This window comes from Dermacentor albipictus, chromosome 9 (assembly GCF_038994185.2).
Source record: "Dermacentor albipictus isolate Rhodes 1998 colony chromosome 9, USDA_Dalb.pri_finalv2, whole genome shotgun sequence".
In the NCBI taxonomy this organism is placed as follows: Eukaryota; Metazoa; Arthropoda; class Arachnida; order Ixodida; family Ixodidae; genus Dermacentor; species Dermacentor albipictus.
This window is the reverse complement of record NC_091829.1, coordinates 104,243,699-104,267,162: the sequence shown is the minus strand read 5'-3', so window position 1 is coordinate 104,267,162 and position 23,464 is coordinate 104,243,699. Positions and strand designations below refer to the sequence as shown.

Here is a 23,464-nt window from a genome sequence, read left to right as displayed (position 1 = left end):
AAAGCAGAGAGCGAAGCTTCCCGTTCAAGGTCCCTACCAGAAAGCACCCTCGCGAGAAAGGTGCGATGCAAACCGTGTCTAACACCGCAGCTACGATGAGCATTAGCGCTGGCTGCAAGACCTGCATCGAATGGCCCAACCTGCTATGTACTGTGCTATCACCGGGACCACGCCTATGAGACTGCCAAGTCACCTGTCACCTGTAGAAATTACACGCTGGCGAACTCGCAAGAATTGTCATTTTAAACACGGCTTTGGAGGGCACGTTGCATGAAAGGGCTACAATGCAGCGTGGCTCATGTGGAAGTACTGCACGAAACATCAGTTGTAACATGGAAACACTACATATTTTCATATGAAACAAGAACATTTCCATATGGAAAGAAGACAGCAAGAGCCTATCTGCCGCGAGCAGTAATAAACTTGTCGAACAGGACACAACTAAAAGTTAGCGGTTGTACGCCTTCACCTTTGCTGATGCAAATGGCCACAGCGTGAGCGTCCCGAACGCACAATTCCTTCTTACTTCGGTTACTGCTTGACACCAGTTGCCAAAGAACGTTCATTTCAGGTTACCTGTCCAAAAGGTTCGGCCTGGATTCTCTCGAGACAGAAGACCTCGTTGTGCAGACGTTTGAGGCTTCTAATTTTTCCCGCCATTACCGCTGTCCAAGCATCAGGCCCAAATTACATAGTCATTTCAACTCCCACGACTTCGCGGTAGGCTCGTTAGAAGTACATGAAGTCTGCACTGTGAACACTACAGCCATCGGTCATGATTTCTCGGCACAGTTAGATGAACACAAATGCTGACTGCTGAGGAGCATAACTAGGAAGGACCATTGACTAGATTGCTGGACAAGACGTGTACAAACAGAGGGAAAGCTGCACATCCGTACTACCGACGCTCTCCTCGAGGCGCATTCCGCGTTGCGTCATTCTTTCCCCTCCGCGACATATTTCATCGTTTGAACTTCACCTGTTCTGCGATGCAAGCCCACTGACAAACGGTGCAGCCGTCTACATGCGTTACCAGATCAAAGAAGGAAAGTTTAACGTTCAGCTGCTCATAAGCAAGTGCAGATTGCGTGAGGAAACAAACGCGAGTTAATGACATCTTAGTTGAAATCAACAAAAAGAAATGGGCGTGGGCAGCACATGTAATGAGGAGGGAAGATAACCGATGGTCATTAAGAGTTGCGGACTGGATTCCAAGGGAAGCGAAGCGCAGCAGGGGGTGTCAGAAAGTTAGGTGGGCAGATGGCATTAAGAAATTTGCAGGGGCAACATGGCCCCATTTAGCACATGACCAGGGTACTCGGAGAAGTATGGGAGGTGGCTTTGCCCTTCAGTGGGCGTAACCAGAATAATGATGATGATGATGATGATGATGATGAAGCAATTGCAGGGTCGCACTGCTGAAAACTACCTCGTTGTCATACGTAGAGCTTCTTGTGTACTTGCTAGCTGTCATGCTGTGGAGCTATATCGAGGAATTCCAGAAACATTGAGATGTTAGGATTTTTTGGAGGGACTCATCAATAGCCCAACATTGGATTGCAGCCGACGCTAATCAATGGGAGACTTTCGAGAAACCGTATTCTTGAAATACAACGCCCGACGTCAGGGTATCCTTGGAGGCGCTGCGCAGGCCACGACAATCCAGTAGATACGATGACGCGACATTGTGGACACTGACGCGATACGCGACACTGTGGTGAACCAGTTCTTCGTTGTTGTGACAGCTTGCGAAACAACGTTCGGCTCCTTTACCGGATGCGCTTTCTAGAGAAACCAATGAAGTGAGACTAGCTTGCCCCGCGGCAGTAATGGCACCTCCTCCATTCCTACACGAGCCAGTGCTTGAGGCTGCAAGCTTTGAATGCATCCCCCGTTTACTCCGAATAGCGGAATGGATCATGAAGTTTCTTCGGAACGCTTCCACCAAAAAGCCACTGAAGGCGCTGTAGTTGCATCAGGCGGATATCTATGTATTGAGGCTTCCCCACTACTACGCATTCGCGAGCGAAGTCCCGGCCCTGCAGTAATGATAGAAATTTTCGCATACTCGCAATGTGCCGACATTACAACCGCTTATAGACCATGACAGATTACTTCGTGTAGGAGGCCGGCTTCAGCAGGTTAGCTACCCGGAGGAGTTGAAGCACCCGATCTTGCTTCCGGGGATCACTGACTCACCGAAGTCTTGGTTGATGCAGCACACCTACGACTATGGCATGGTGGAGTTCAACTCACTCTCCTGGATCTTCAGAACCGCTTCTGCATTCTCAAGGGGCGTCAGAGGAGAGAATCAGGGAAGAAAGAAAGGTTTTACGTAGTTGAAATTTAGTTCTGTGTGCTCCTCTACTGCCGTGCTCAAAGACTGTCGACTGCTTAAGTTTACATCGTTCCCTTTTCGTGTGCTGGGACAAGGGCAGTACACCTGCAGTGGGCCACATATATTACAGCGCAAGCATGTTTTGTAGCCTTCAGGGGATTTGCAACACGACGTATAATTGCTGCCATCGTGCACTCTAACAGCGCGAAAGCATTCCGTTGCAGCACCGAGCACCTGTGCATTCTGTTCGAAGAGAAAGTCCAAAAATAGGCCAGCTCTAGCCGAATCCCATGGCGCTTCAATGAAGAATGTGCGCAGCTGTTGGAAGTCCTTGGGGGTCGTGTAACCCGGAAAATTAACAATGCACTAAATCACTGCCTAGGGCAGGGCTACTCCAGTTAGAACGAGCTACTCGCCATGCTTGCTGAAGTTGAGGCGGCGGTTCATTTTCGTCTGCTTATTTGACAGTCATGCACTCAAATTTAATTCAGAAATCACCTACGTGTCCAAAATAAATATATATCTTCGTCAAGCATGGTTATTGTCCTTCTGGATAGGGACACAGATATTCTAGGCGTCTAGGCGCACCGAGGGCCACTAGCTTCGTGTGCGCTATGGCACGCAAACGCTTGCCCGTAACCCGCATTCACGAGATAAGACGTCACTGTAATTTTTAGCCTTCCGATGCAGGCCGTCACGATTTTCGACCAGCCACTACAATCCAAGCAGCGAGAAGCGGGCCAATCACAGACGTCGGCACCGCCCTCCTCATTAAGGTTATCTATCTTCATTGAGGTAGCTCGGCCCTACCGAAACCCTTTCCACTTCAGCGTGCTGCTTGCCTGTTGTCAGCAAAACAGATTCCTTTAAAATCACGTCAAAAAAGGAAATGTTGTTCGCTTTGAAGCCAAACAAAGGTGACCTCCTATAAAGAAGGAGAGCGCATCATTGGCCTGCTGAAACGATACTGCAGGTCTCCGGCAGACGCTTGCCTCGGCGGTTACGTAACTTTGCTGTCAGTAGATTGCAACAAAATACATGGAATAGTTTTACGTTATGTGGCCCCTATTATTAGCTATTTCAGAGTTCATTTCCGGAGTTCTGTAGAAGTGTGGATAATGATGCCTTAGGATTAACTTCTTCTTACAGACGCCTCCTCACAATGGTGAGAAGGCGTCCCTGAATATTTCTCTGCCACAGATTGTTTTGTCCACCAAGCTTGTATTTTCTGTGCATTATGTCTTGCACATCACTTTCTAAGTGTCTCTCTTTTAATATATCCGTGTGGCAGCACTCGCATCTTAGCGTTGTTCCTGTGCTCGTTAAGTAAATGATTGATTGAATGATAGATTCATTCGTATTAACTCGGTCGGCAGCTTAAGAATCTGCTTTTCTTTAATTCTACTACATGACTCGGGCGTTGCTAGTGACCTGTATGTAATTCCTCTGTCGTCTATCTGGCAACTGCTTCCTATGTCTGCCAATTCTTATTTATCCTTACAGTTAGTCCTTTCCTATCTCCTACTACATATTAGGTACCTTAGCGCCACATTGCCAGCATAACAAAACAGCGGCTAGGATGTGGGCATAATCTGTCGCATCCTTTTGCAGCGGTGTATAGTTCCGGGCATAGGTAGATCATTATTGGCTGCACTAAAAGGTTTCATTTTTGCTCGCTACATGATACGGTACAGCAATACGTGGCAAGGCATCGCCTTTGTGCATACTCGTCGTATACCGAGAATTGCTGTGGAAGCCACCACCGGTAAGCGTAATAGCCACCCTAACCGCGATACACTATAGCAACATGGCAGTGCCCTTACAGCGCCGACTACCCGCCTCGATCTGAATTCGCGATTGTTATTTGCTCTACGCCCTGGCAGCAAGAAAAAAGTGGCAAAATAATTCCTCACTTTTGCTCAGTGTCATCGTAAGCTGAGGTCAAAGAGTTATGTATGTCTTGCCGTAAATATTGAGATAGGCTTTTTGTTTTCACGCTGATGGGACTGACATGTGCTCCCTGCAAGATCATCCCGCATGTAATCTAATCACATATTATGAACTTTCTAGACGCTAACAACCTCTTTCATCCTTCAGAGCACGGGTTTCGCAGGGGCCGTTCTTGCGAGACCCAGCTTGCACTATTTCTTCATGACGTGCATGCTAATCTTGATCGTAACATACAAACAGATGCCATATTTTTTATTACTCGAAAGCATTTGACAAAATAGCTCATAAGCGCCTAATACTAAAGCTTTTTAGTTTGCATTTGCATCCTGATGTCCTAAAATGGCTTGAGCAATTTTTAACTAACCGTTCACAGTATGTCTCATTTAATAACCAGGATTCAAACATTGCCTTCGTTACATGAGGTGTACCACAGGGGTCCGTCCTTGGCCCCCTTCTTTTCCTAACTTACATTACCTACCTAACCTTGCATGTGTCCTGCTGTATTCGTATGTTTGCCGATGACTGCGTTATTTACCGCGCAGTCAATACCATCACTGTGCAAACCACTCTTCAATCCGACCTTCACCGGGTACAAGAATGCTGTGATGTTTAGCTGATGACACTCAACTCTGATAAATGCAAACTTGTCTCATTTACCCGTCGTCATCACCCTCTTCGCGTTTCCTTTCCGATTGGTGACATCACCGTGGAATCAGTTGAATCCTAGAAATACCAAGGTATCACCTTGACTTATGATCTAACCTGCAAAGCGCATGTAACTAATGTTATTACATCAGCTAGCAAAATGTTGGGCTTTCTAATACGTCATCTTCCCCTCGCTCCATTGCATGTAAAACTGTTAGTCTATAGATCATTGCTAAGAACGAAACTCGAATACGCACCTGCCATCTCGGATCCGCATCAAGCATATCTCGCCAATGCTCTCGAGGCAGTTCAAAATTGGGCCACCAGGTATATTCATTGCACATAAGCTTACAACGTCAGCATATTACCTTTAAAAAAGAATATTTCTTATCGCTTCTATCCCTTCTTCGCTTCATTGCCACCTTTTCCCTTTTCCACAGGTTCTACTATTTGACGCTTAATAGACCACCATACATTGTTCCCCCAACGCGCCGGTCACTACACATTGGTCATCCCCAGCATGTAGCACAACCACATTCGCACACAAATACATTTTCAGGCTCATTTTCCTACTGAGCATCTAAAGACTGGAATAGCCTTCCTCATCAAATCGCTGCCATCGCCTGCTCTTCAGAATTTGCTCAACATGTAACAACTTTTTTTATTTACAGAATTGAATGCATTATAACATTTGTTTGTATCTGTTGTATCCCCACTCCTTATGTATTACCCCTACTATGGGGTCCTTAAGGAAATAAAATTAAATGAAATGAGAGAAGGCGGCGAGCCTAAAACTGGTTTGATTTCTAGTTAGCAGATAGCGCGCACTATTAGTACCACTGATACGTTGATGATGTAGAACGCTATAAAGGCCTAATTGTTCGCTGCATCATTAATCTACTGCCCCGTTCTAGCATGGTACATGAATGAGGGTAGCGAGCTAACTCCAAGTAGACGCCGAGCAGACGCTGTGCCCCAGGTGGATGTTTATGATGGCGTTCGCCCTTAGTACTTGCTAGGGAGGTTGCAAGGTAACTGCAGGGAAAGTGTACAGCTAAAGCGAAGCACTGCTGTCGCATCCATGTAAACGAAGTTTATGGCTATGGCGTCAACACATTTTTTCTGTCAACCCACCTAACATGGAGCATGTACGGACAGGATGACAAGCAGACACTGAGCAGACGTCGTGGCGCGGATGGGCACATCTCGAGGGGCATTCAGCTTTCCTTTTGGTTGAGAATTCGGTTAATTTCGACAGTGCTGTAAGGAACTACTGAGATAGAGTATAGAGGCTACGTACTATATTTTGATCGCAGCGCAAGCGATGCCCTGTGGCTGCGCATCGACGTAACATATTACTCAGCGTGTACAATAGTAAATAGTTACAGCTCTGTAGCGACTAATAATGTCATAAATCATTCATGTTTTCTGATGTAGAAGCAGGTGACCTAATTTTATTGCGGATTACATGGTGCGTGCTTAATATCTTTAACGTATGACCCACCACTTTTTGGCTGCGAATTCGAACAGTGACAGAAATATGTCTAGCATTCGTAGCCTCGACTGTCATGTTATGCATGGAACGGAGTATAAAGTCTTTCAACTACTCTTGATCATCTGAATTGCGTACATTTCCTGTAGACTTCTGTCTTGCTTGGACTACTGTTAGAGGGACATGTTCGAAGCTATAAAGTCAAGGGTCTCACGAAAACTAGTCTCGTCGGTTAAGAGGACGACTCACATGGGAAACAACAAAAATATTTTTTTCTTGCTGAACCAGCTTTCAGTTGTTATTTTTGTAAGCGCTGCAGACTTCACTGACGAACGCGGACCTCATTTGCCTTGGTAGGCCTGGCAGACAAATGGCTTTCTTTCATTCAGGGCTACAACGTGATGAATCACAAGACAGGACATACTTGACATCATGGAAGCGTGTCACAGCGCCACAGCACGATGAGATACGCACACGGAATTTCGTAGATTGCCATGTCCCATAAAACCTTTCCTAATAATCAGAAATAAGAAAGCGCGTGCTCATATTTTATAAGTAAATTGTTGCTGTGACGTACCTAATGCGCCAAGCACTAGGCGTTAGGGAAATTCCTGAAGTGTTTTTTTTTTGTCTTTTGTGTTTAAAGAGAAACTGAAATGGTTTTCAATTTCCATGAATTGCTGGGGTTGGGAAGAACAGACCTAATTATTTGCGGTCCTGAAATTTTTTTCTTCGTTTTGTTAATAAAAGGGGTGGAAATCGCTTTCTAAATCCCCCCGCGGACACGCCCCCGTCGCTTCCCGGAGCGCCGGGTGAGGCGGCAGCCGGAAGAGAGAACCGGCGACAGTGTTGTCATTCTGGGGATGACCCCTGACTTGGAGATTGCTCAAATCCCTCACCGGCAGGAGAGCAAGCCTACAACCTGTCCTCGCCGCGGCCGTCACGCTGGGTATCAGCGAAGAGGCCCTTGCGGAGCTAATCGCCGGCCAGTTCGCGCTGGCTGTACAACGAACTGCAACCATCCTGCCGCCAGTACCCGGGGTGGACATCGAGCCAGGTTACGGCTATCAGCCAGGACCCGCGGACGCTGCACGACCTCCATGTGGCCCTGAAGAGGGGCACGTGCCGCAGCGCACCAGGAGCCGACGCAGTGACGACCCAAACGCTGCGCAACCTGGCCGCCAGCGAGCAGCATCGCCTGCTAGACTGCTACAACGACATCTGGTGGTCAGGCCAGGTGCCGGAGACATGGCGCACAGCCATCGTGGCCGCCATCCTGAAAGCCGGACAGCCGGCTGGAAACGTGAGCTCCTACCAGCCTGTCTCTCTCACCTCCGCCACTTGCATGGTGATGGAGGCGATTGCTATGATCCGACTGGACTGGGTGGCGCATGCCCATGGCTCTCTGGCCGACGAGCAGACGGGGTCCGGCGGCGCCGATGCACCGCAGACTCCATCTCGGATGTGGTCTCTACACTGGAAGGGGCCAAGGCCCGCGGTGACACCCTGCTCCTGGCACTTATTGACATCAAGGGGGCCTTCGACGGCCTGCCCCACCCAGTCGTTCAGCAGGCCCTGGACCAACTTGGCATCAGCGGGAACCTGCGACGGTTGATCTCGTCGTTCCTGCAGGAACGCACCTTTAGGGAACGAGAGGGCCGATTGAGGAGCTCCCCACGGCCAGTGGCAGCGGGCGTCCCACAAGGGCCGGTGGTGAGCCCTTTCCCGTTCAACCTGGCCCTAGCCCGGCTTCCTGCTGCCCTGCCGATCGACCCCCACTATCCCATGAATGCCTCCACCTACGCAGACGACATCCCCCTGTGGGTGCGAAGTCCCTCACACAGCCACCGCAGCGCGCGCTCGGTCCGGCAAAGAGCCCTCGACACCACGGCTGCTTACCCGAGCAGCACTGCCCTTGCCATCTCGTCAAGGAAGGCCTTGCCATCTCGGCTCGGCGGAGGCCAAGCTGCTCCACCTCAGAGCAGCCGCCCGCCACACAGCTGCCCGGTTGCACCTGGGAGGCGTCCATTTACACTGGAGTACGACAGTGATGTACTTGGGTCTGCGAATTGATCACCGGCTGTCCTGGCTGCCTGCTGTCAAGACCCTGTATGTCCAGGTCCTCCGGGACCACAAAACAGTATTTCAGCTTCTTGCACGAGGACAGGGCTGTACCACTGGGGGGCTCTGCAGCTGTATGATGCAGCAGCCACCTCACGCCTGCGGTACGCCCTCTCACTCGTGGCACTACCACCTGCCCGTCTCAAGAATCTGGAGCTACAGCATCGGACCGCGATTAGAGTCTGCATGGGCACTCCCTGCAGCTCCCAAGTCGCTGCAACCTTGGCCGAGGCAGGAGCATGGCCCCTGTCACTCCTCCTCCTGCAACAAGGGCTACGCCATGTTGACCGCCTCCACCATGGCCCAGACTGCAGTGCCCTGCTGTCCCGACTGCACTCGTGGCCCCATTCACAGATGGGCAGACTCTGTGGGGTGTACGACTAGGTGATTGGGAGGCCTCCAGCTAACAATACACAGCTGCCTCTACCCCAGATACCACCCATACCCATCACCACAGAACTGCCCAGCGTTTTTAAACGGAGCTCCCCGTCTTGTGCCCTTCAGCAGGCGGCTGCCGCTCTCCTGCATGAGGACCACGGAGAACACCTGCAGACCTACGTTGACGGCTCGGTGATGCCGGACTCAGGCTTGTCGACTGCGGCCTGCGTGGTGCCTGCTTTGAGGAAGGGCAAGCACTGTCGCCTCCCCGACCTTGTGACGGCAACAGCGGCAGAGGTAGCGGGCCTCCACCTGGCTGTGGACTTACTCGCGGAGGATCTGCCGGCGACCCCAGTTACTATCTACTGCGACTCCATGGTGGCACTTCTCAGCCTGCAGCGGCCAGAAAGGGCCAGCTTTGGGGTCGCCCTGCTCTCGACAAGGCTCATGGCGCTCCACGAAGCGGGCTGCTCAGTGTCCCTACACTGTCTTCCAGCCCACATAGGGACACCGGGCACGAGGTAGCTGATGCACTGGCAAAGCGTGCCCAGTACTGCGTGGTCCCGCCCAGCCTGGCAGTGACAGCCAATGATTTCACATGCCAGAGGCTTCGACACTATCTGCTGGCCTGCCATACGGACAAGCGGATGTCCTTGACCCGCCCCCCGCGACCACTTCCACAGTGCGACCTCGCACGCAGGGAGACCTCCCTCCTTCTGCGACTGAGGATTGGCTGCTGTTGGACGGGTGCTCGCCGCCATCGCCATGGCCTCATCGCCTCTTCAGCCTGCGCCTCCTGTGGGGAGCCTGAGACCGTGGAACACCTCCTGCTCGCTTGTCCTGCTTACCTGCAGCAGTGTGGCCGCCTCCTGCAGGAGTTCCGAAGCCTGGGGCTTCCTTCTGCTCCGCAGGAAGACATCACATCATCTTCCCTGGTCGCAAAGAGCTACCTGCCCTCCTATGTGTAGTCGAGTACCTCGACTCCTCGGGGCTCTCGGCGAGACTGTAGGATTTTCTGTAAAGACGGATAGCCTCACAGTTATCCAAAGCACTCCAGGCTGCTCCACGTGCCACAACCAACTGCCTCCTGTTGGATCACCGCCCCCTGGCCTTTCACCAGATTACCATTCCTACCGGACCCACTAGGCCCAACCTTAAGGACTGCTCAGCCGTTGCCATGGCGATACTTTAACCCTCTACTCTCCTATCTCCTTTGCTCCCACTATCCCCCCACCCCTGTTGATGCTGGGCAGTGCTCCCACAAGGGCTGCAGAAAATATCGTCAACCTTTCCTTTTCCCTTCACGAACCACTTCTCTCTTCTCGGGAACCGTGCTAGCGGGCCGGCATGCTGGCATGTGCTGGCGTGTTTCTTTCCGTCCTGCGTTTTATTAAACGACGCTACGAGAGATCTGCCGATGCTCACGTTTGTTTTCTTTTGCGATTTTCGTAAACTGTTCTTCCTTTCTGTGCTACGTGAGTGCCTAGAGCCAAGGGCGCCCTACATGCCCTCGTACTGTGCAGCATTCGGCTGCGCGAACAAAGGCGGGCGAGACGATGTGGTGTTTCACATGTTCCCGAAGGACAAGAAGCTTGCAGCTCAGTGGGTCCTTGCGTTGAGGAGAGATCATTTCGTGCTAACGTAATCAACTGTGCTGTGCTTGGACTATTTGCGTAACAGTGATTATCATCGGAGCTTGACAACGATGCTTGCGATCGGTATTCCAGTTTAATCGGCGCGACTGAAGCCCGGCGTTGTTCCGTCTATGTTCTCCCACAAAAGAAACACCTCGTCACGTCCAAGAGCGGCGCTCGCCAAGAGGAGAAAGCGTGAGGTAAGGGTTTTAATGTGCACACGGGCAATGTTTTAACAGGTGATCACCTGAGTATCGAACAAACGGCCTTACAGAGGGCTATAACAAAGCGAGGTGGAAGTACAGCCAGAAATATGCACATGCGTGAAAAGTGTTTGCCGTTTTCGTTAGATTTTGCCACTCCGCTTTGTCACGGAACATTGCATTACAGCCGCTTGTTCGGTGCTGTTTTGATACGGTGAAATAACTGGCCGGGGGTACACTTACGCATTCAGTGATATTTGTTATTCGTCCTACCACGTGGTGCCCGCATGTTTAGCTGTTCAGCATTCGTGTTCAAATCGCATGACATGAGGTGGTATGGTAATATTTTCATGCTCGCGTTAGAGTAGTTGAACTCGGTGTGTAAAAACTCCGTTCCGTAGATTTCGCACTCACAGCTTGCTACCAGCAGCGAAATGCCGCAAAAAAGGGGCGTCGGCACAGCCGCGCCCGTGGCAAGGCGAACGAACTCAAATAATGAAGTAACGATGAGAGGTATTAAACTCGTCAGCGTTCGACACGGTCTAGCCCAACAGAGGCACCGCTGCTGGACAAAAAGTTTTCTTGCCCTTGTACCTAGAGAACTAGCTATGCATGACGCACCGCAAAATTATTCTTTGAAAGTAATTATATTGCATTACTCATTACTGTCTTATTAAGGTCATTGATTTGAATTACATCACCAATTACCGATTAAAAAAGGTAATGGTATTACTTTACGATTGCTTCGAAAACGTTTTCATGCATACAAGAAGCAAAAAGCAAAGTATAAAGGGACGCCAACCTTTCTTCAAGGTAACATACACTTGCCAACATTTCATGCCCTCCCCCCTCCATGTGCCTCCACGACACCTTACCACACTACCAGCCTTCTGGCGCCGTACACAGCTTACCGGTACATATTTAGCGCAATTAATGAATTACTTTAGACATGAAATTACAGACAAAAAAGCGTTGTCAGGGGAGAGAGTCCGAGCCGCGACAGCTCCAATGCGCGCGTGGCGCGCCATCTGTCGGGGCAGCGCCGTACATGGAGAGGAGGGGGTCTTCTGTGTTTGCCGCAAGATGGCTCTCCGTGTGCGGAAAGCGCAGAAGAAATGCAGCGAAACGCACTTCGCTACTCGTGTAATTGCGACTTCTGTAAGTTACATGTTCATAATTACCGATATACACCACAGTATAACTTTCCACGGCTCGTTTCGAAGGCAACACCGCATTCACTAGAGGCGCGTTTGTACCTTTTGGAAGCGTCGAAATCGTGGCTGAGTGGTAGCGTCTTCGTCTCACACTCCGGAGACCCTGGTTCGATTCCCACCCAGCCCATCTTGGAAGTTGCTTTTCATTTATGGAGTGCCTGCCGTGATTTATCGCTCACGGTCAACGCCGCAAAACGCCGATGCCGACACCGACGCCGACACCGACGCCGGCGACACCGGCTTTTCTGCGACACGAGCTCCTTAACGCTATCGCGTTAATAATTCACATTACTGAATCGCTAGACAACCAATCCATCAGATAAATTACTGAAAAAGTATTTTAATTATTGTAAGTATTCTAACTGCTGTCATGTATGCTGATATGCTTAACTTCAAGACATCCATGCCTTGCACTCTTTCAGGTACTAGCAGAGCTCCTTGAGAACCAAGCCCCTGAAGAACCTGGTCCACTACATCACAAATCGGAGATTTTGAAGCAGCCAGAGTGACACAGGCAGATAATGTTGAAGAGTTTGAAGCAGCAATTGTGGCACAGGCAACTGGTGTTGAACATAATTGCCCCGAAAGTTCACACAAGAGCCTTCAAGTTCTGATACAACCAGTAACAACTTGCACGGCCGTCACAAGCAGACATAACAAAAGTGCAACTTCATTTCACGTGGGACGCGGACAAAGCCTCGGGGTGTTTCAGTCGGTAAGATCATCTCACATTAGTCTGCCTCTTTCTGCACATTGAAATAATTCATGTTTTCAGGAAGATAATTTTAGGAATAAGAAAGTGCAGCACATTTTTTCAGTTTCAATTTATTGTTTCAATTAAATGCTTGGGTTTCAATGAAACCCAAGCATTTCAATTATTTTAAATGCTTGGATTCCTGGAAATTCTGTACACCTTATGAGAATAATGCTGGGATAATAATGGGCTATTAAGTAATACCATAAACGTTTTAAGAATTGTTTTTTTCTTTTAAGGTGTCCAGGTTGGCAACTTCATGGTAGACGTTGCTACTCAGGTGATGAATGTGGCAGAGCCATGTTATGAGAGTGACAGCCTAAGTGACAGTGAACCTGCTCCTGATTTCGACGACGATTACAGTCCTGACAATGACCCTTGCCACGAGTATGTTATGCTATCCTTACTGTTGCATAGCCTTTGAGATGTCTGCACTTTCTGCAGCCTGTGGTTCATGACTAGTTGTGCAAATTACATACAACTCTCCTACAAGTTGTCAAATCATCTAAATACTTTCCATTCGGAGAAAATCTCATATTTCTCGCAGGCCCGACCACTGTGCTGACTCTTCGGAAGAGGGAGTAATTTTAGTTGAAAAAAAGGCACCTGACAGCATTGTTTCAAGTCTGTCATGCGTGCCTTGCTCCTTGCACATACAGTCTTAGCTGTGAAGGGACACTTACAGAGGTGTGTGCTCAGTGCCCACTAGGACACCAGCTACGCTGGAAGAACCAAGACGCTGTAAACCAGCAGCCAGTGCAAAACCTGGAGCTTTCTGCTGCCCTTTTGCTTTCGGGCAATAACCCTTCTGCAACTTTGAGGATGCTGGCTTCTATAGGTGTTGAAGTTGTTACCGACAGGACCTTCTTAAACATGAAGCATGTTCACCTTTGGCCGGCAGTTGACAAAGTAGGGAAGCGTGTTGAAAAATGATGCGTATTTTATTATTTGCAGTGCATTTTTTCACTACTTTGAAATATACTTCCTGAAGGTTTGGAGGGAACAACAAGAGCAGCTATTCAAAAATGCCCGTGCCCAAGAAGTGGAGCTTGCAGCGGATTAGCCGGCTGGCTCGTCTGGCTTCAATGCCAAATTTGGCACATACACTTTGACGGATGTTGCAAACAACGAAGTGCTCAACGTAGAGCTTGTCCAGGTTTGTTTTAACTTTTCTGTAGCGTTTTGTAAAGACTTCACAGGGCCTACATACCGCTGAATATTGTGCTGCTGCAGTGGTTCCTGCTGCTTGAGTTTATTTTCTTAGCAACATGTTTTCTCAGTAGGTTACAATATTGTCTCTTCTAATTACAGTCAAATGAGGTAGGCGGCAGCTGCCACATGGAACTGGGGGGTCTTAAGCGCAGCCTTCAGTTCCTAGAAAACCATAGTATCTCTGTGAAGACTTTTGTGACTGAACAGCATGCTCAGATCAAGGCCTATATGCGACGAGAAAAACCAGAAATTGGGCATGAGTTTGATGTCTGGAATTTCGCAATATGTATCGTGAAGCAACACATTTATATGCTGGGTTGAAAATATTGGCGCTTGCTATACGCATTGTTATAAAATATGGACACTGAATGTCAGAGCATTATGCATATCAGGTGTCTCTAAAAATGACTGAAGTTTCAAAGCGACATGACTGCAAAGAACTGCAGCCATGGGTGAAATCAGTTCAATATCATTTGTATTGGGCAGTCGCAATCAGCCATTCCCACAGCGAGCAGATTGTTCCCCAGTGGTTGTCACTGCTAAACCATATTAAGGATGTGCACATTCACAGAACAGCAGTATTCCCAGCATGTCTATATGGGAAAACTGAACGCCGGCAGTGGCTCAGTGAGAGTAAGTACTGTTAGTAAAAATGTAGGCAAAGGAGGCGTTACTCAAAGCTATTGCAATGCTTTGCATGTACATTTTGTGTCTAAGCGTGTAAAGGAGGTTTTGGGTATCATATCCTTTGTATAATGCAATAGCAGTCTGCAAAAAAATCTTGGGTCTGTCCAATTTTGTTCTTTGCCATTATTAGCTCATATTGTGCAGGTTTTCCTTGCTCAGTTCACAATTTGTGGTCTACTATTTCTGGCTCAGCTGAAACGACAGCTGATTCAGAAGTTATAGCAGCTAGCACAGCATTCATTGCATAAATGTGGTGATCTTTTGCATGTACACGTTCATATACTATCTATGCTCATGCCACTTGAGTGGGATATAGACATTTCTTGTCAGTGAGGTTTCACGAAGACTGCCTAACTTACATCGCTCAACTTAGGACTGGTTTGTCCTGTGTCGAAATGAGGAAGTGTCTGTGCCATATTTTTTCACTCTAAGGCATTAGAAAAGCTCCAAGCGATTGCGGCTTCAAAGCCGCTCTTATTGGACATGCCCAAGCTACCAACACCGCATCAGACCAACGGTCTTGAAAGTTTTCATTGACTTTTGATACATTTTGCTCCAAAGTATTGCCAGTACTCATACCTTAGAATAAAGGCAAGGTAAGCCTCATTATTTTCTGCCAGCATATACCTTCTTATGCAACCTGCCAAGGTGGAAGTGAGAATTATACTTTTGCGCATGCTCACTTGCTGCAGTATGATGGACATTATCAACGCAGGAGTATCGTTTATTAAATACCTATGGTTGGTACAGGCTCGTATTCACATGGTTTCTCGGTCACCAACAATGTTTTGGAAGCAACCAGCTTTACAATACAAATTTCTACTTGGAAGATATTGAGCACACAAGGGTAGGGATATCACAGGCTTGCTGTGGCATACATTCTTCCACTGTCTAGTCAATTAAACTTCAACTAAAAATGATTGCCTTGCTGATTTCCTGTCACCCAGCACCCCCAATGAAAAAAACATTCAGATCTACTCAGGACGTACACACTCATCGTCTCTACATACTGTGCTAGTTACTGAAGCAAATTTATTATTACTTGGGGGGGGGGGGGCAGTATAGAGCCTGCCAGGCCCTACCATGTGACTCATGCATTCTTCCGAAAACAGACATTGTAAATGATTACATGTGTACACGTAATTCACACATACCTGCTATAAATGTGTATTTGACCATGGTCCATCATTTCCGAACCCAGCTAGCCGCCTTACACCACAATGAAAACTGTGAAAGATGCCAAGCATGCAGAGTGGATGGTGAAGCCAGGTTGAATGCAAAATATCCAAAGGCTACAGGGGGCAAGGGAATTGCTTGCCCTGTAAAGCAACGGACAGCTCACAGCAGGTGAAAATAATTTTACTTGTGCGTATCAACACCACTACTGCATAACTACATAGCATAATAGCATAATAAGCATAACTACATAGAGGGTTACTGCCAGCAAAGGTGATCTTTTTACATGGCAGTCACACTGTGGGTGTCGAAGGGAGAAACCTTTCAGCTACTGCTACTACACATACTCTTACAAAGCACTTATTATTTTACGCTTCAAGAAATGATTTCATATCTGACGGATTTCAGTACAGTGAAACAAAGAGTTGTACTCTGATGAATACATTATGGCAATGCAAACAATTTCATGAAATGCTCCTTGGAAACACCCAAAACAATTCAAATTGAGAAAAACTAACTTGTTGCATGTTATAGCGCATATCATTAATACATTAGCACATCTATGTGCACTCACCTAAATGGAATCCCAGAAATGTTGCAAGCCTGTATATGAGCCTGTTCTGGACGGGTATTTCTTGCGGACAACTTCAAGCACACAGCTTGGCAGGACTCGACGGTTGTTCTTTCCTAAAGTTTTCCATACTAGCCAGACAAAGTGGCGGTATGCTGCATACCTCAACTGCCTGCAAAAAATTTGCTTTTACATCAATCTTTTTCCACTGGCTATATCATTTTCACACCTGTTTGTAAACTTCTTGCCTTGTCCAGCCGGTTTGACTTCTTTCTGGGCAAGTGGCACTTCCACTACTGCCCTGCTGAGGCGCACAGTCCTGAATAGTCTTGAAATTGTTACGCACTGCGTGCGCTGCGGTTTATTCGTAATCTCTTGCAACTCCTCGCAGCACAAGCCGTTCTATTCGTCTTCCATCAATACGCAGCACATGCAGGTGCACCTAGCTTAATGAAAGCCCGATTAGGCCCACATTGGCGCACTCGAAAAATGCGAACATTTTCAGCCATGAACGTCTGGTAGCATACATTTAGCGTAGCCGGATAGCCTTACGACAAATGCGGAAGCGCGTTGTTGCTAGCGTTGCTATACTCCGTTTCATACATCAGGTGCAACGCTGTGGAGGCTCGAGATACTTTTTGCAGTGGCTGCGTTCGCACTTAGAAAGAGTTCGGTGTTTTTTGACCCAATTTTTGTGAAATTCTTCGTTATGTAAACTCAGTTCTGAAAACAAAAAGAATTTATCCATAGAAACAATCCGTGTACTAATACGGCTGCTAAGCGCTGTTTTAAATCAATTTGCTTTCCGTTATTTTTAATTGCAGCCCGTCGCGGCAGCTTCACGTGTATGCTCGCGCGAGCAAACGCCACTGGCATGCTGTGAAGCATAGACGGAAACGCGCGGAGTAATAAATTTTGGTGACCGGACTTCTCGCGTAGCTTCCACAGCGTCGCACCTGAGGTATGAAATGGAGTATAGGCTTGCCTAACAACATTCGACGCACGGTTGCAGTTACCATAGAGTTACCGTGTTTACCACACGGTGGTGGTAAAACTGCCTAATATCTGTGTATCAACACTAGCATACAGCACGCATACCCATACTTCATCAAGTTACAATCGCAAAGTCGTCGAACCATAGTATGAACATTGCACAGTTAGTCCCCCTGGCCATCTCTGGATGTGTATGATAAGCGCTTTGAAACGTGGCACTTATGTTCGCGATCGTGTATAAACACGCTAAAAACCACAGGACTTTAGAAAAGCAGCGGCAAGGTGATTGACACCGCGGAATTGCACCCGTGTTTGCAATCTATTCAGAAGTTAGTGCTACGGCATTCTTCCAGCAGCAAGTTCCCAGTGACACTTAGCGCGTGTTTTAACTCGTCATTGGAAGGTGCAGGTACATAAAAAAACAAATGTACCAGCTAAGATTTCCAACGCGCGAGAAGGTGCACACATCGCTCTTGCTGTTGGCACACTCAACATGTCGTTGCCGCCGTTGCCGCCATCGTTTTACGTATCGGCTGTCGGTTCGAACATGTAAGGCGAAAGAACAAGTCGTCCGAGACAGAGATAACGTTCCATAATGCTTACAACTCAGCTGTGAAGCCAGAACAGAACAGCGTGCTATGCTCTGAAACGGTGGCGCCGACAAGCGGTCTCCGTGAATGATGTCACGGCGGTTCCGACCAATCACGGGCAACAGCGGCGTTGGCGCGATACCCTGAGGCGCTGGTGCGTGTTTTTTTGCAAAAAACTGCCGCTTGCGTGATCCACTGGTTACTTTCCATGAAATCACCTCTCATTAGAGAGCGAATAGGCAGAGTTTTCCTTTCCCCCATCATAAGCTCCACAGGCCACAAGCTTCAGACGGCGTCCTACCCCTCTAGAGGCTTTTTGAACATCCTCCACCCGGACATCGATCCACTCTGCCCAGAGTGTGGCACTGAACTTAGCTCATTAAATCACATGCTCTGGCAGTGCCCTGTGTCAATGGATTTTAATACAGAAGAAGACTGGACGAAATCCATCACAGACCCGAGACAGGACGTCCAGCTCCTGCCTGTCCAGAGGGCCCGTGAACGAGCGGAGAGGCATAGCCTTCCTGTTCCGACATGGGGCTAGCCAATGGCTGGGTGGGGACCTGCAGGCCCCCGCTTAGCTTCTCAGGACCCCAATAATATCGTTTGCTGCTGCTGCTGCTGCTTCCGCTTGCGTTTGTTTCCGTCCTTTTTAACGAGATATTCGTGTGCAGTGGATTCAAAATTGTAGAACGCCGCAGGGAACACATTTTTTTTTTTCGAAAAGTGTTTCAGCTTCCCGTTAAGGCATGGTGTCTGTGGCCAAACCGTAGAACGCGGTGCGGAACTGACCAGTCGCCACCTTTCATTTACCCATTTCTCTCTCTCTCTCTCTCTCTCTCTCTCTCTCTATGTATATCATCATCATCATCAGCCTGGTTACGCCCACTGCAGGGCAAAGGCCTCTCCCATATTTCTCCAACAACCCATTATATTTATGGTTATATTGCACTCAGTTTTACAAAGACGATATTAAGAAAGGACAGGACGTGGACGGACGTAGCGCAAACTACCAACTGTTTAATAATGTTAAATAACGCGTTTATATACAAGGAGATATGGCGCGAGGGGAGGGGGGGTATAAAAGATATGACACGTTCACGGAATGTGATCATAGTTCGGGTCAGGCATACATGGTTCACTGGCACCCGTTCGCCCTGGCAAACTCAACCTCAGCTTTGATAAGCGAGATGGACGGAGTGCTTACGCACATTTCTTTTTCTTTTGCTATCGCAAGCGCCTCCCATATTTCTCGCTCCGTTTTTATTTTTGTTGTGCCAATGACTGTGGCGCTTTCTAGAAGCGGAGAGCATTTGCATTGTTTGCAATGTGCAGCCAGGTTGCTGGGTGCTGTCAGAAGCTGGCACGTGTATTTGTGCTCCCGTAACCTATCATTTAGACAGCGTCCAGTTTGCCCGATGTATACTTTCCCGCAATCTAGTGGGATTTGGTAAACAACTGAAGTTGCACATTCCACGTACTTTGTCACGTGCTTAGTTTGACAGATCGTAGCACTAGTGTTTGCCTCTTTGGATCCTGCATTCACCCTCTTGCACATGCCTTTTAGTTTTTGTGGAGCGGAGAACAGAACTTGAACGCCATGGCGTTGGGCTGTCTTTTTTATCTTATGTGACAAGCCATGAATGTAAGGCAACACCACGCGTTTTTTCAATTTTTCTTTTTCCTGTGTTTTCTGGCTTTTCCTGTTGGTTCTGATTTCGGGCAACAAGTTTTCACAGATTTGCACCACCATGCTGTTTGGGTACCCGCTGTTTCGTAAGCGGCTTACTTGCAAATCGATGCTTTCCCTCACCGCATGGCGGCATGATTTTTCAATTGCTTGACTGATGCAAGCCTTGGCGATGCCTCTTTTTATGATTTTAGAATGGCATGAGTCATACCTCAGGATTTCTTTTTCTCCTCTAGTTTTGTAGCACCAGCAGATGTGGGAGCCTCTGAGCCTAATATTTATGTCAAGGTACTGCAAACGACCTTCGGTAGGAGTCTCGTACGTGAACTCTAAACCTTCATGCGCTTTTTTGAACATGCTGATGACAGTTTCAACGCTAAATGGATCGGTTTGGTCTTCTTTCATGCACACCAAATAATCGTCTACATATCTGAAGCAGGCAGTTATGTTAGTTTCTTCAAACAAGGTGGCAAGTTTCCTGTCTCCCACACTCAAAAACAAGTCGGAAAGCACGGGAGCTATACAAGAACCAATAGCGATGCCGTCCTTCTGCTCATACACACTGTCACCATATTCAATAAATGCACCATGTAGATACAGTTTTAACAAGTTCACAAAACTTGAAATACTGCACCAACTAGCCCCCTTTATTGCTTTACTAAACCCATTATATGTATGTATGTGTATATATATATACATATATATATAAAACTTGAGTGGTGCTACAAGGTAAACAGAACAAGTGTTTATTTCGACAGTTTCGATCGGTGGACCGATCTTCGTCAGGGTTTACAAAAAAATGGCAGTTCGGCCGTGGTAGGGAAGACACCAGACCGGGTACCCGGTCGTTCTTACATACATCAAACCGAGAGGAACAGTTGTGACAGTGATTGATTTTCGGCGCCTTGGAAGATTTACAGCGGCCTTTGGCAGCTATGCAGGGCAAGAGGAAGGCGGAGTCACATGTATGTAGAGCAAGGAGGTAAGTGAGGGAAAAAAAAGGGAAAAGGGAAGAAAGAGAGAAAACGGAAAGAAAAAGAAAAAAGCGCTCAGGAGGAGGGAGACGTAAGTAAGACGGAGAGGGAGGGGGGCGGGAAGTAGCGGCAGCTAGGTTCCCGTGCACCCGAGGCAAGGAGGGAGAAAGCGGTCGCTCCGCAGCTCCAGTGCGTGGGCTGCCGTAAACCCTGACGAAGATCGGTCCACCGATCGAAACTGTCGAAATAAACACTTGTTCTGTTTACCTTGTAGCACCACTCAAGTTTTTTACGTTTGAAAGGTAGCCTGAAGAAACCCTCTTTGCCTACTACACACACATATATATATATATATATATATATATATATATATATATATATATATATATATATATATATATATCGAGCCCATACCCAGGGGAACTTTGTGTCCCAACTTGGCCGTAAACGGCCAGGAACACAAAAAGCAAAGTGGGAGGAAGTAAAGAAGAAACTTGTGGCTTCAAAACAATATATTTCTAGATTCCGAAGGAAGAAGCCCTTTTCGCTTTTGTGCTCGATTTCCTCCTGCATAAATATTAAACATTGTGTTCGGCGACACAATAGAGGAGAATTATTGATATTATTTGCAGCATCTCTAGTTAAGCAGGTGGGGAAAGCACCTTTCGGAGTAAAGAAAGCATGTATAGTCTATGAGACTTGGCTTAGAAAAATATTTGCTTTTGCTCAAAAACCTGCGTTGTAAAAAAAAAAGAAATAGTTTTCACCCACGTTCTCCACTAAAATAATAAACTTTTCGGTATATCCAGCTCAACATGACGACTGAAGCGCTGAAGTATGCAGGACTTCTTCATATTCCCGATGAGGGGCTGCACACTACGCCCTACTGTCAAGCAGCCAGAAAGCGTTCGTCTGCGTAAAGAGGAAAAAAAAAATATGCTGCACCTTGCACTTTGTCAAGGCCACCAAATTTCCGCAGGACCTTGCACTGCTCGCTCAGGGTTATGTCGTTCCACACCTTGACGAGCATGGACAGCAGCGCATAAGGACCAAAGAGAATCGCCACGTAGTCCACGGTGTCCGAAAATGTCAACACCACAATAATGCTTCTCGCTATTGCAGTCGCTGCACCTGGAAACGAAACAGGCGCCACAGGATTGTGAAGTTCGCTTGAGAATGAAATCGCGGAAGATGCACCTAAATATCTAGTGCCAGGGAAACTAAGATTAGCTTGTCAGTATCAGTAGTTACGCATATGCGGCACGATGAGGCCGGCATGGCCTCGGAGATTGCAGCCGGCAATCTCAGGGGCGACGTAGTAGGCGAATTCAGTACTGCGGAACGCCGCAAAGTGGGGCAAGTCTCATGCCCTGCAACACGTTCGTGCTTTGAAGATTAGGTAAAAATGTTGTATTTGTCCCGGGGTCCGACGATGATGCTACTTCTCCTCGAATACGGCGATTTCTTTCTTTATAAGCCGCATCGGTTTCCGTCCTGGTTTGCTGTTGCCTGTCGCGGGTGCAATAATTTCCTGCCATTCGCTGTACGCGTAACATCGCTCGACTCAGCTGGAAGCAAGGCTAGCCTTCGAAACCCATTCACGAGGCACACAGATTGTGGTATCAATCACTAGAAAAAGATTTGGCAAGGGTCCCTTGTCGTTTTTCACATTTCGATGCGCTTTCTTTACTGTGCATGCATCCCGCTCACACCCAGGTTCATGAAGTGGCATTTACTGTAGCGCACCTGCGGCCGACCACGTTTAGACCAATTCTGTAGAGCCGTACCTTATTAGCGTATCCCATGATAGCTTTGCGCCATCGTTTACATGAATACAATGCTCGCTGAGTGTCCCTACAAAGCTCCCAAAGAGAGGAGAGTTTCACCCCCGTTTTTCTGACGCCGCTCGCACCGCTACTCGCCAAGTGCCATCACGTAGCCTATCATGACGTCAGATACTCTTCTACGCTACAGAAAAGCCAACTTCACGGAGGCGACGCCAACTTTCCGTGGCCTTCAACTCCATCAACGTCGCAATCCGCAGCTTCCGCAAACGAATGACATGAATGACATTTAGTGACATAAATAGCATGACGTGACATGAATAACATGCGCGCATGACGTATCGTATGACATAAATGATGTGATGTCATGAATGACGCAAAACGTAACGACATCACATGACACGCGTGGTATGAAAAGAATGGCAGTGCATGGATAGCATGATGCGCAAACATGACGTGTACGGCATGCATGCATGGCATTAGGTGCTGGGCGGTATCGAAGATACAAGTATCTTAGGTACTATCTCAGATCCTCTTTGAGCATGTTGTATCTGTACCATGATACGTCTTGCAAGAAGTGCATCAGTATGTGTATTTCCGATGCATGAAAGAATGTATCGTGTACCTCAAGGCATGGGGAATGGCATCTCAGGCACGAACATGATTTGCATGTATGACATGCATCCGTGAGTTAACAGGAATGACAGTTTATGACATCCACGACCACGAGCACATACCTGTGTGGGCTAAGCTAGCAATACATTACCTGATGTGAATGACTTGACATAAATAACGTCACAGCAGTGCATGTCATATTATTCATTTCGTAGTTTATGCAAATCATATCACAATAATGAGATGCATCGACATAATATTACAGGCCGTGAAAACCATGTTCTATCATCCACGTTGTGAATACGTGTTATGTCATGCATGCTACTCATAATATGCCATGCATGTTACGAATGCATGTCATTCGTGACATCTCATATACATACCCTGATATGATAAACAAATGACCACGATGGCAGCACGACTCAATAAAATATTTGATCATC

The 23,464-nt window shown here is 47.6% G+C and overlaps 1 protein-coding gene across 3 annotated transcripts in view; it reads right to left on the bottom strand.

Moving 5' to 3' along the window:
* The window catches only part of LOC135907201 (phospholipid-transporting ATPase ABCA3-like), a 314,412-nt gene that overhangs the window by 97,548 nt on the left and 193,400 nt on the right, over positions 1–23,464 (bottom strand). For all 3 annotated transcript variants that reach the window (XM_070525182.1, XM_070525183.1, XM_070525184.1), the window contains one exon: positions 21,568–21,753. In XM_070525182.1, coding sequence (XP_070381283.1) covers positions 21,568–21,753 — 186 coding nt within the window. The remainder of the gene's footprint in view (positions 1–21,567; positions 21,754–23,464) is intronic.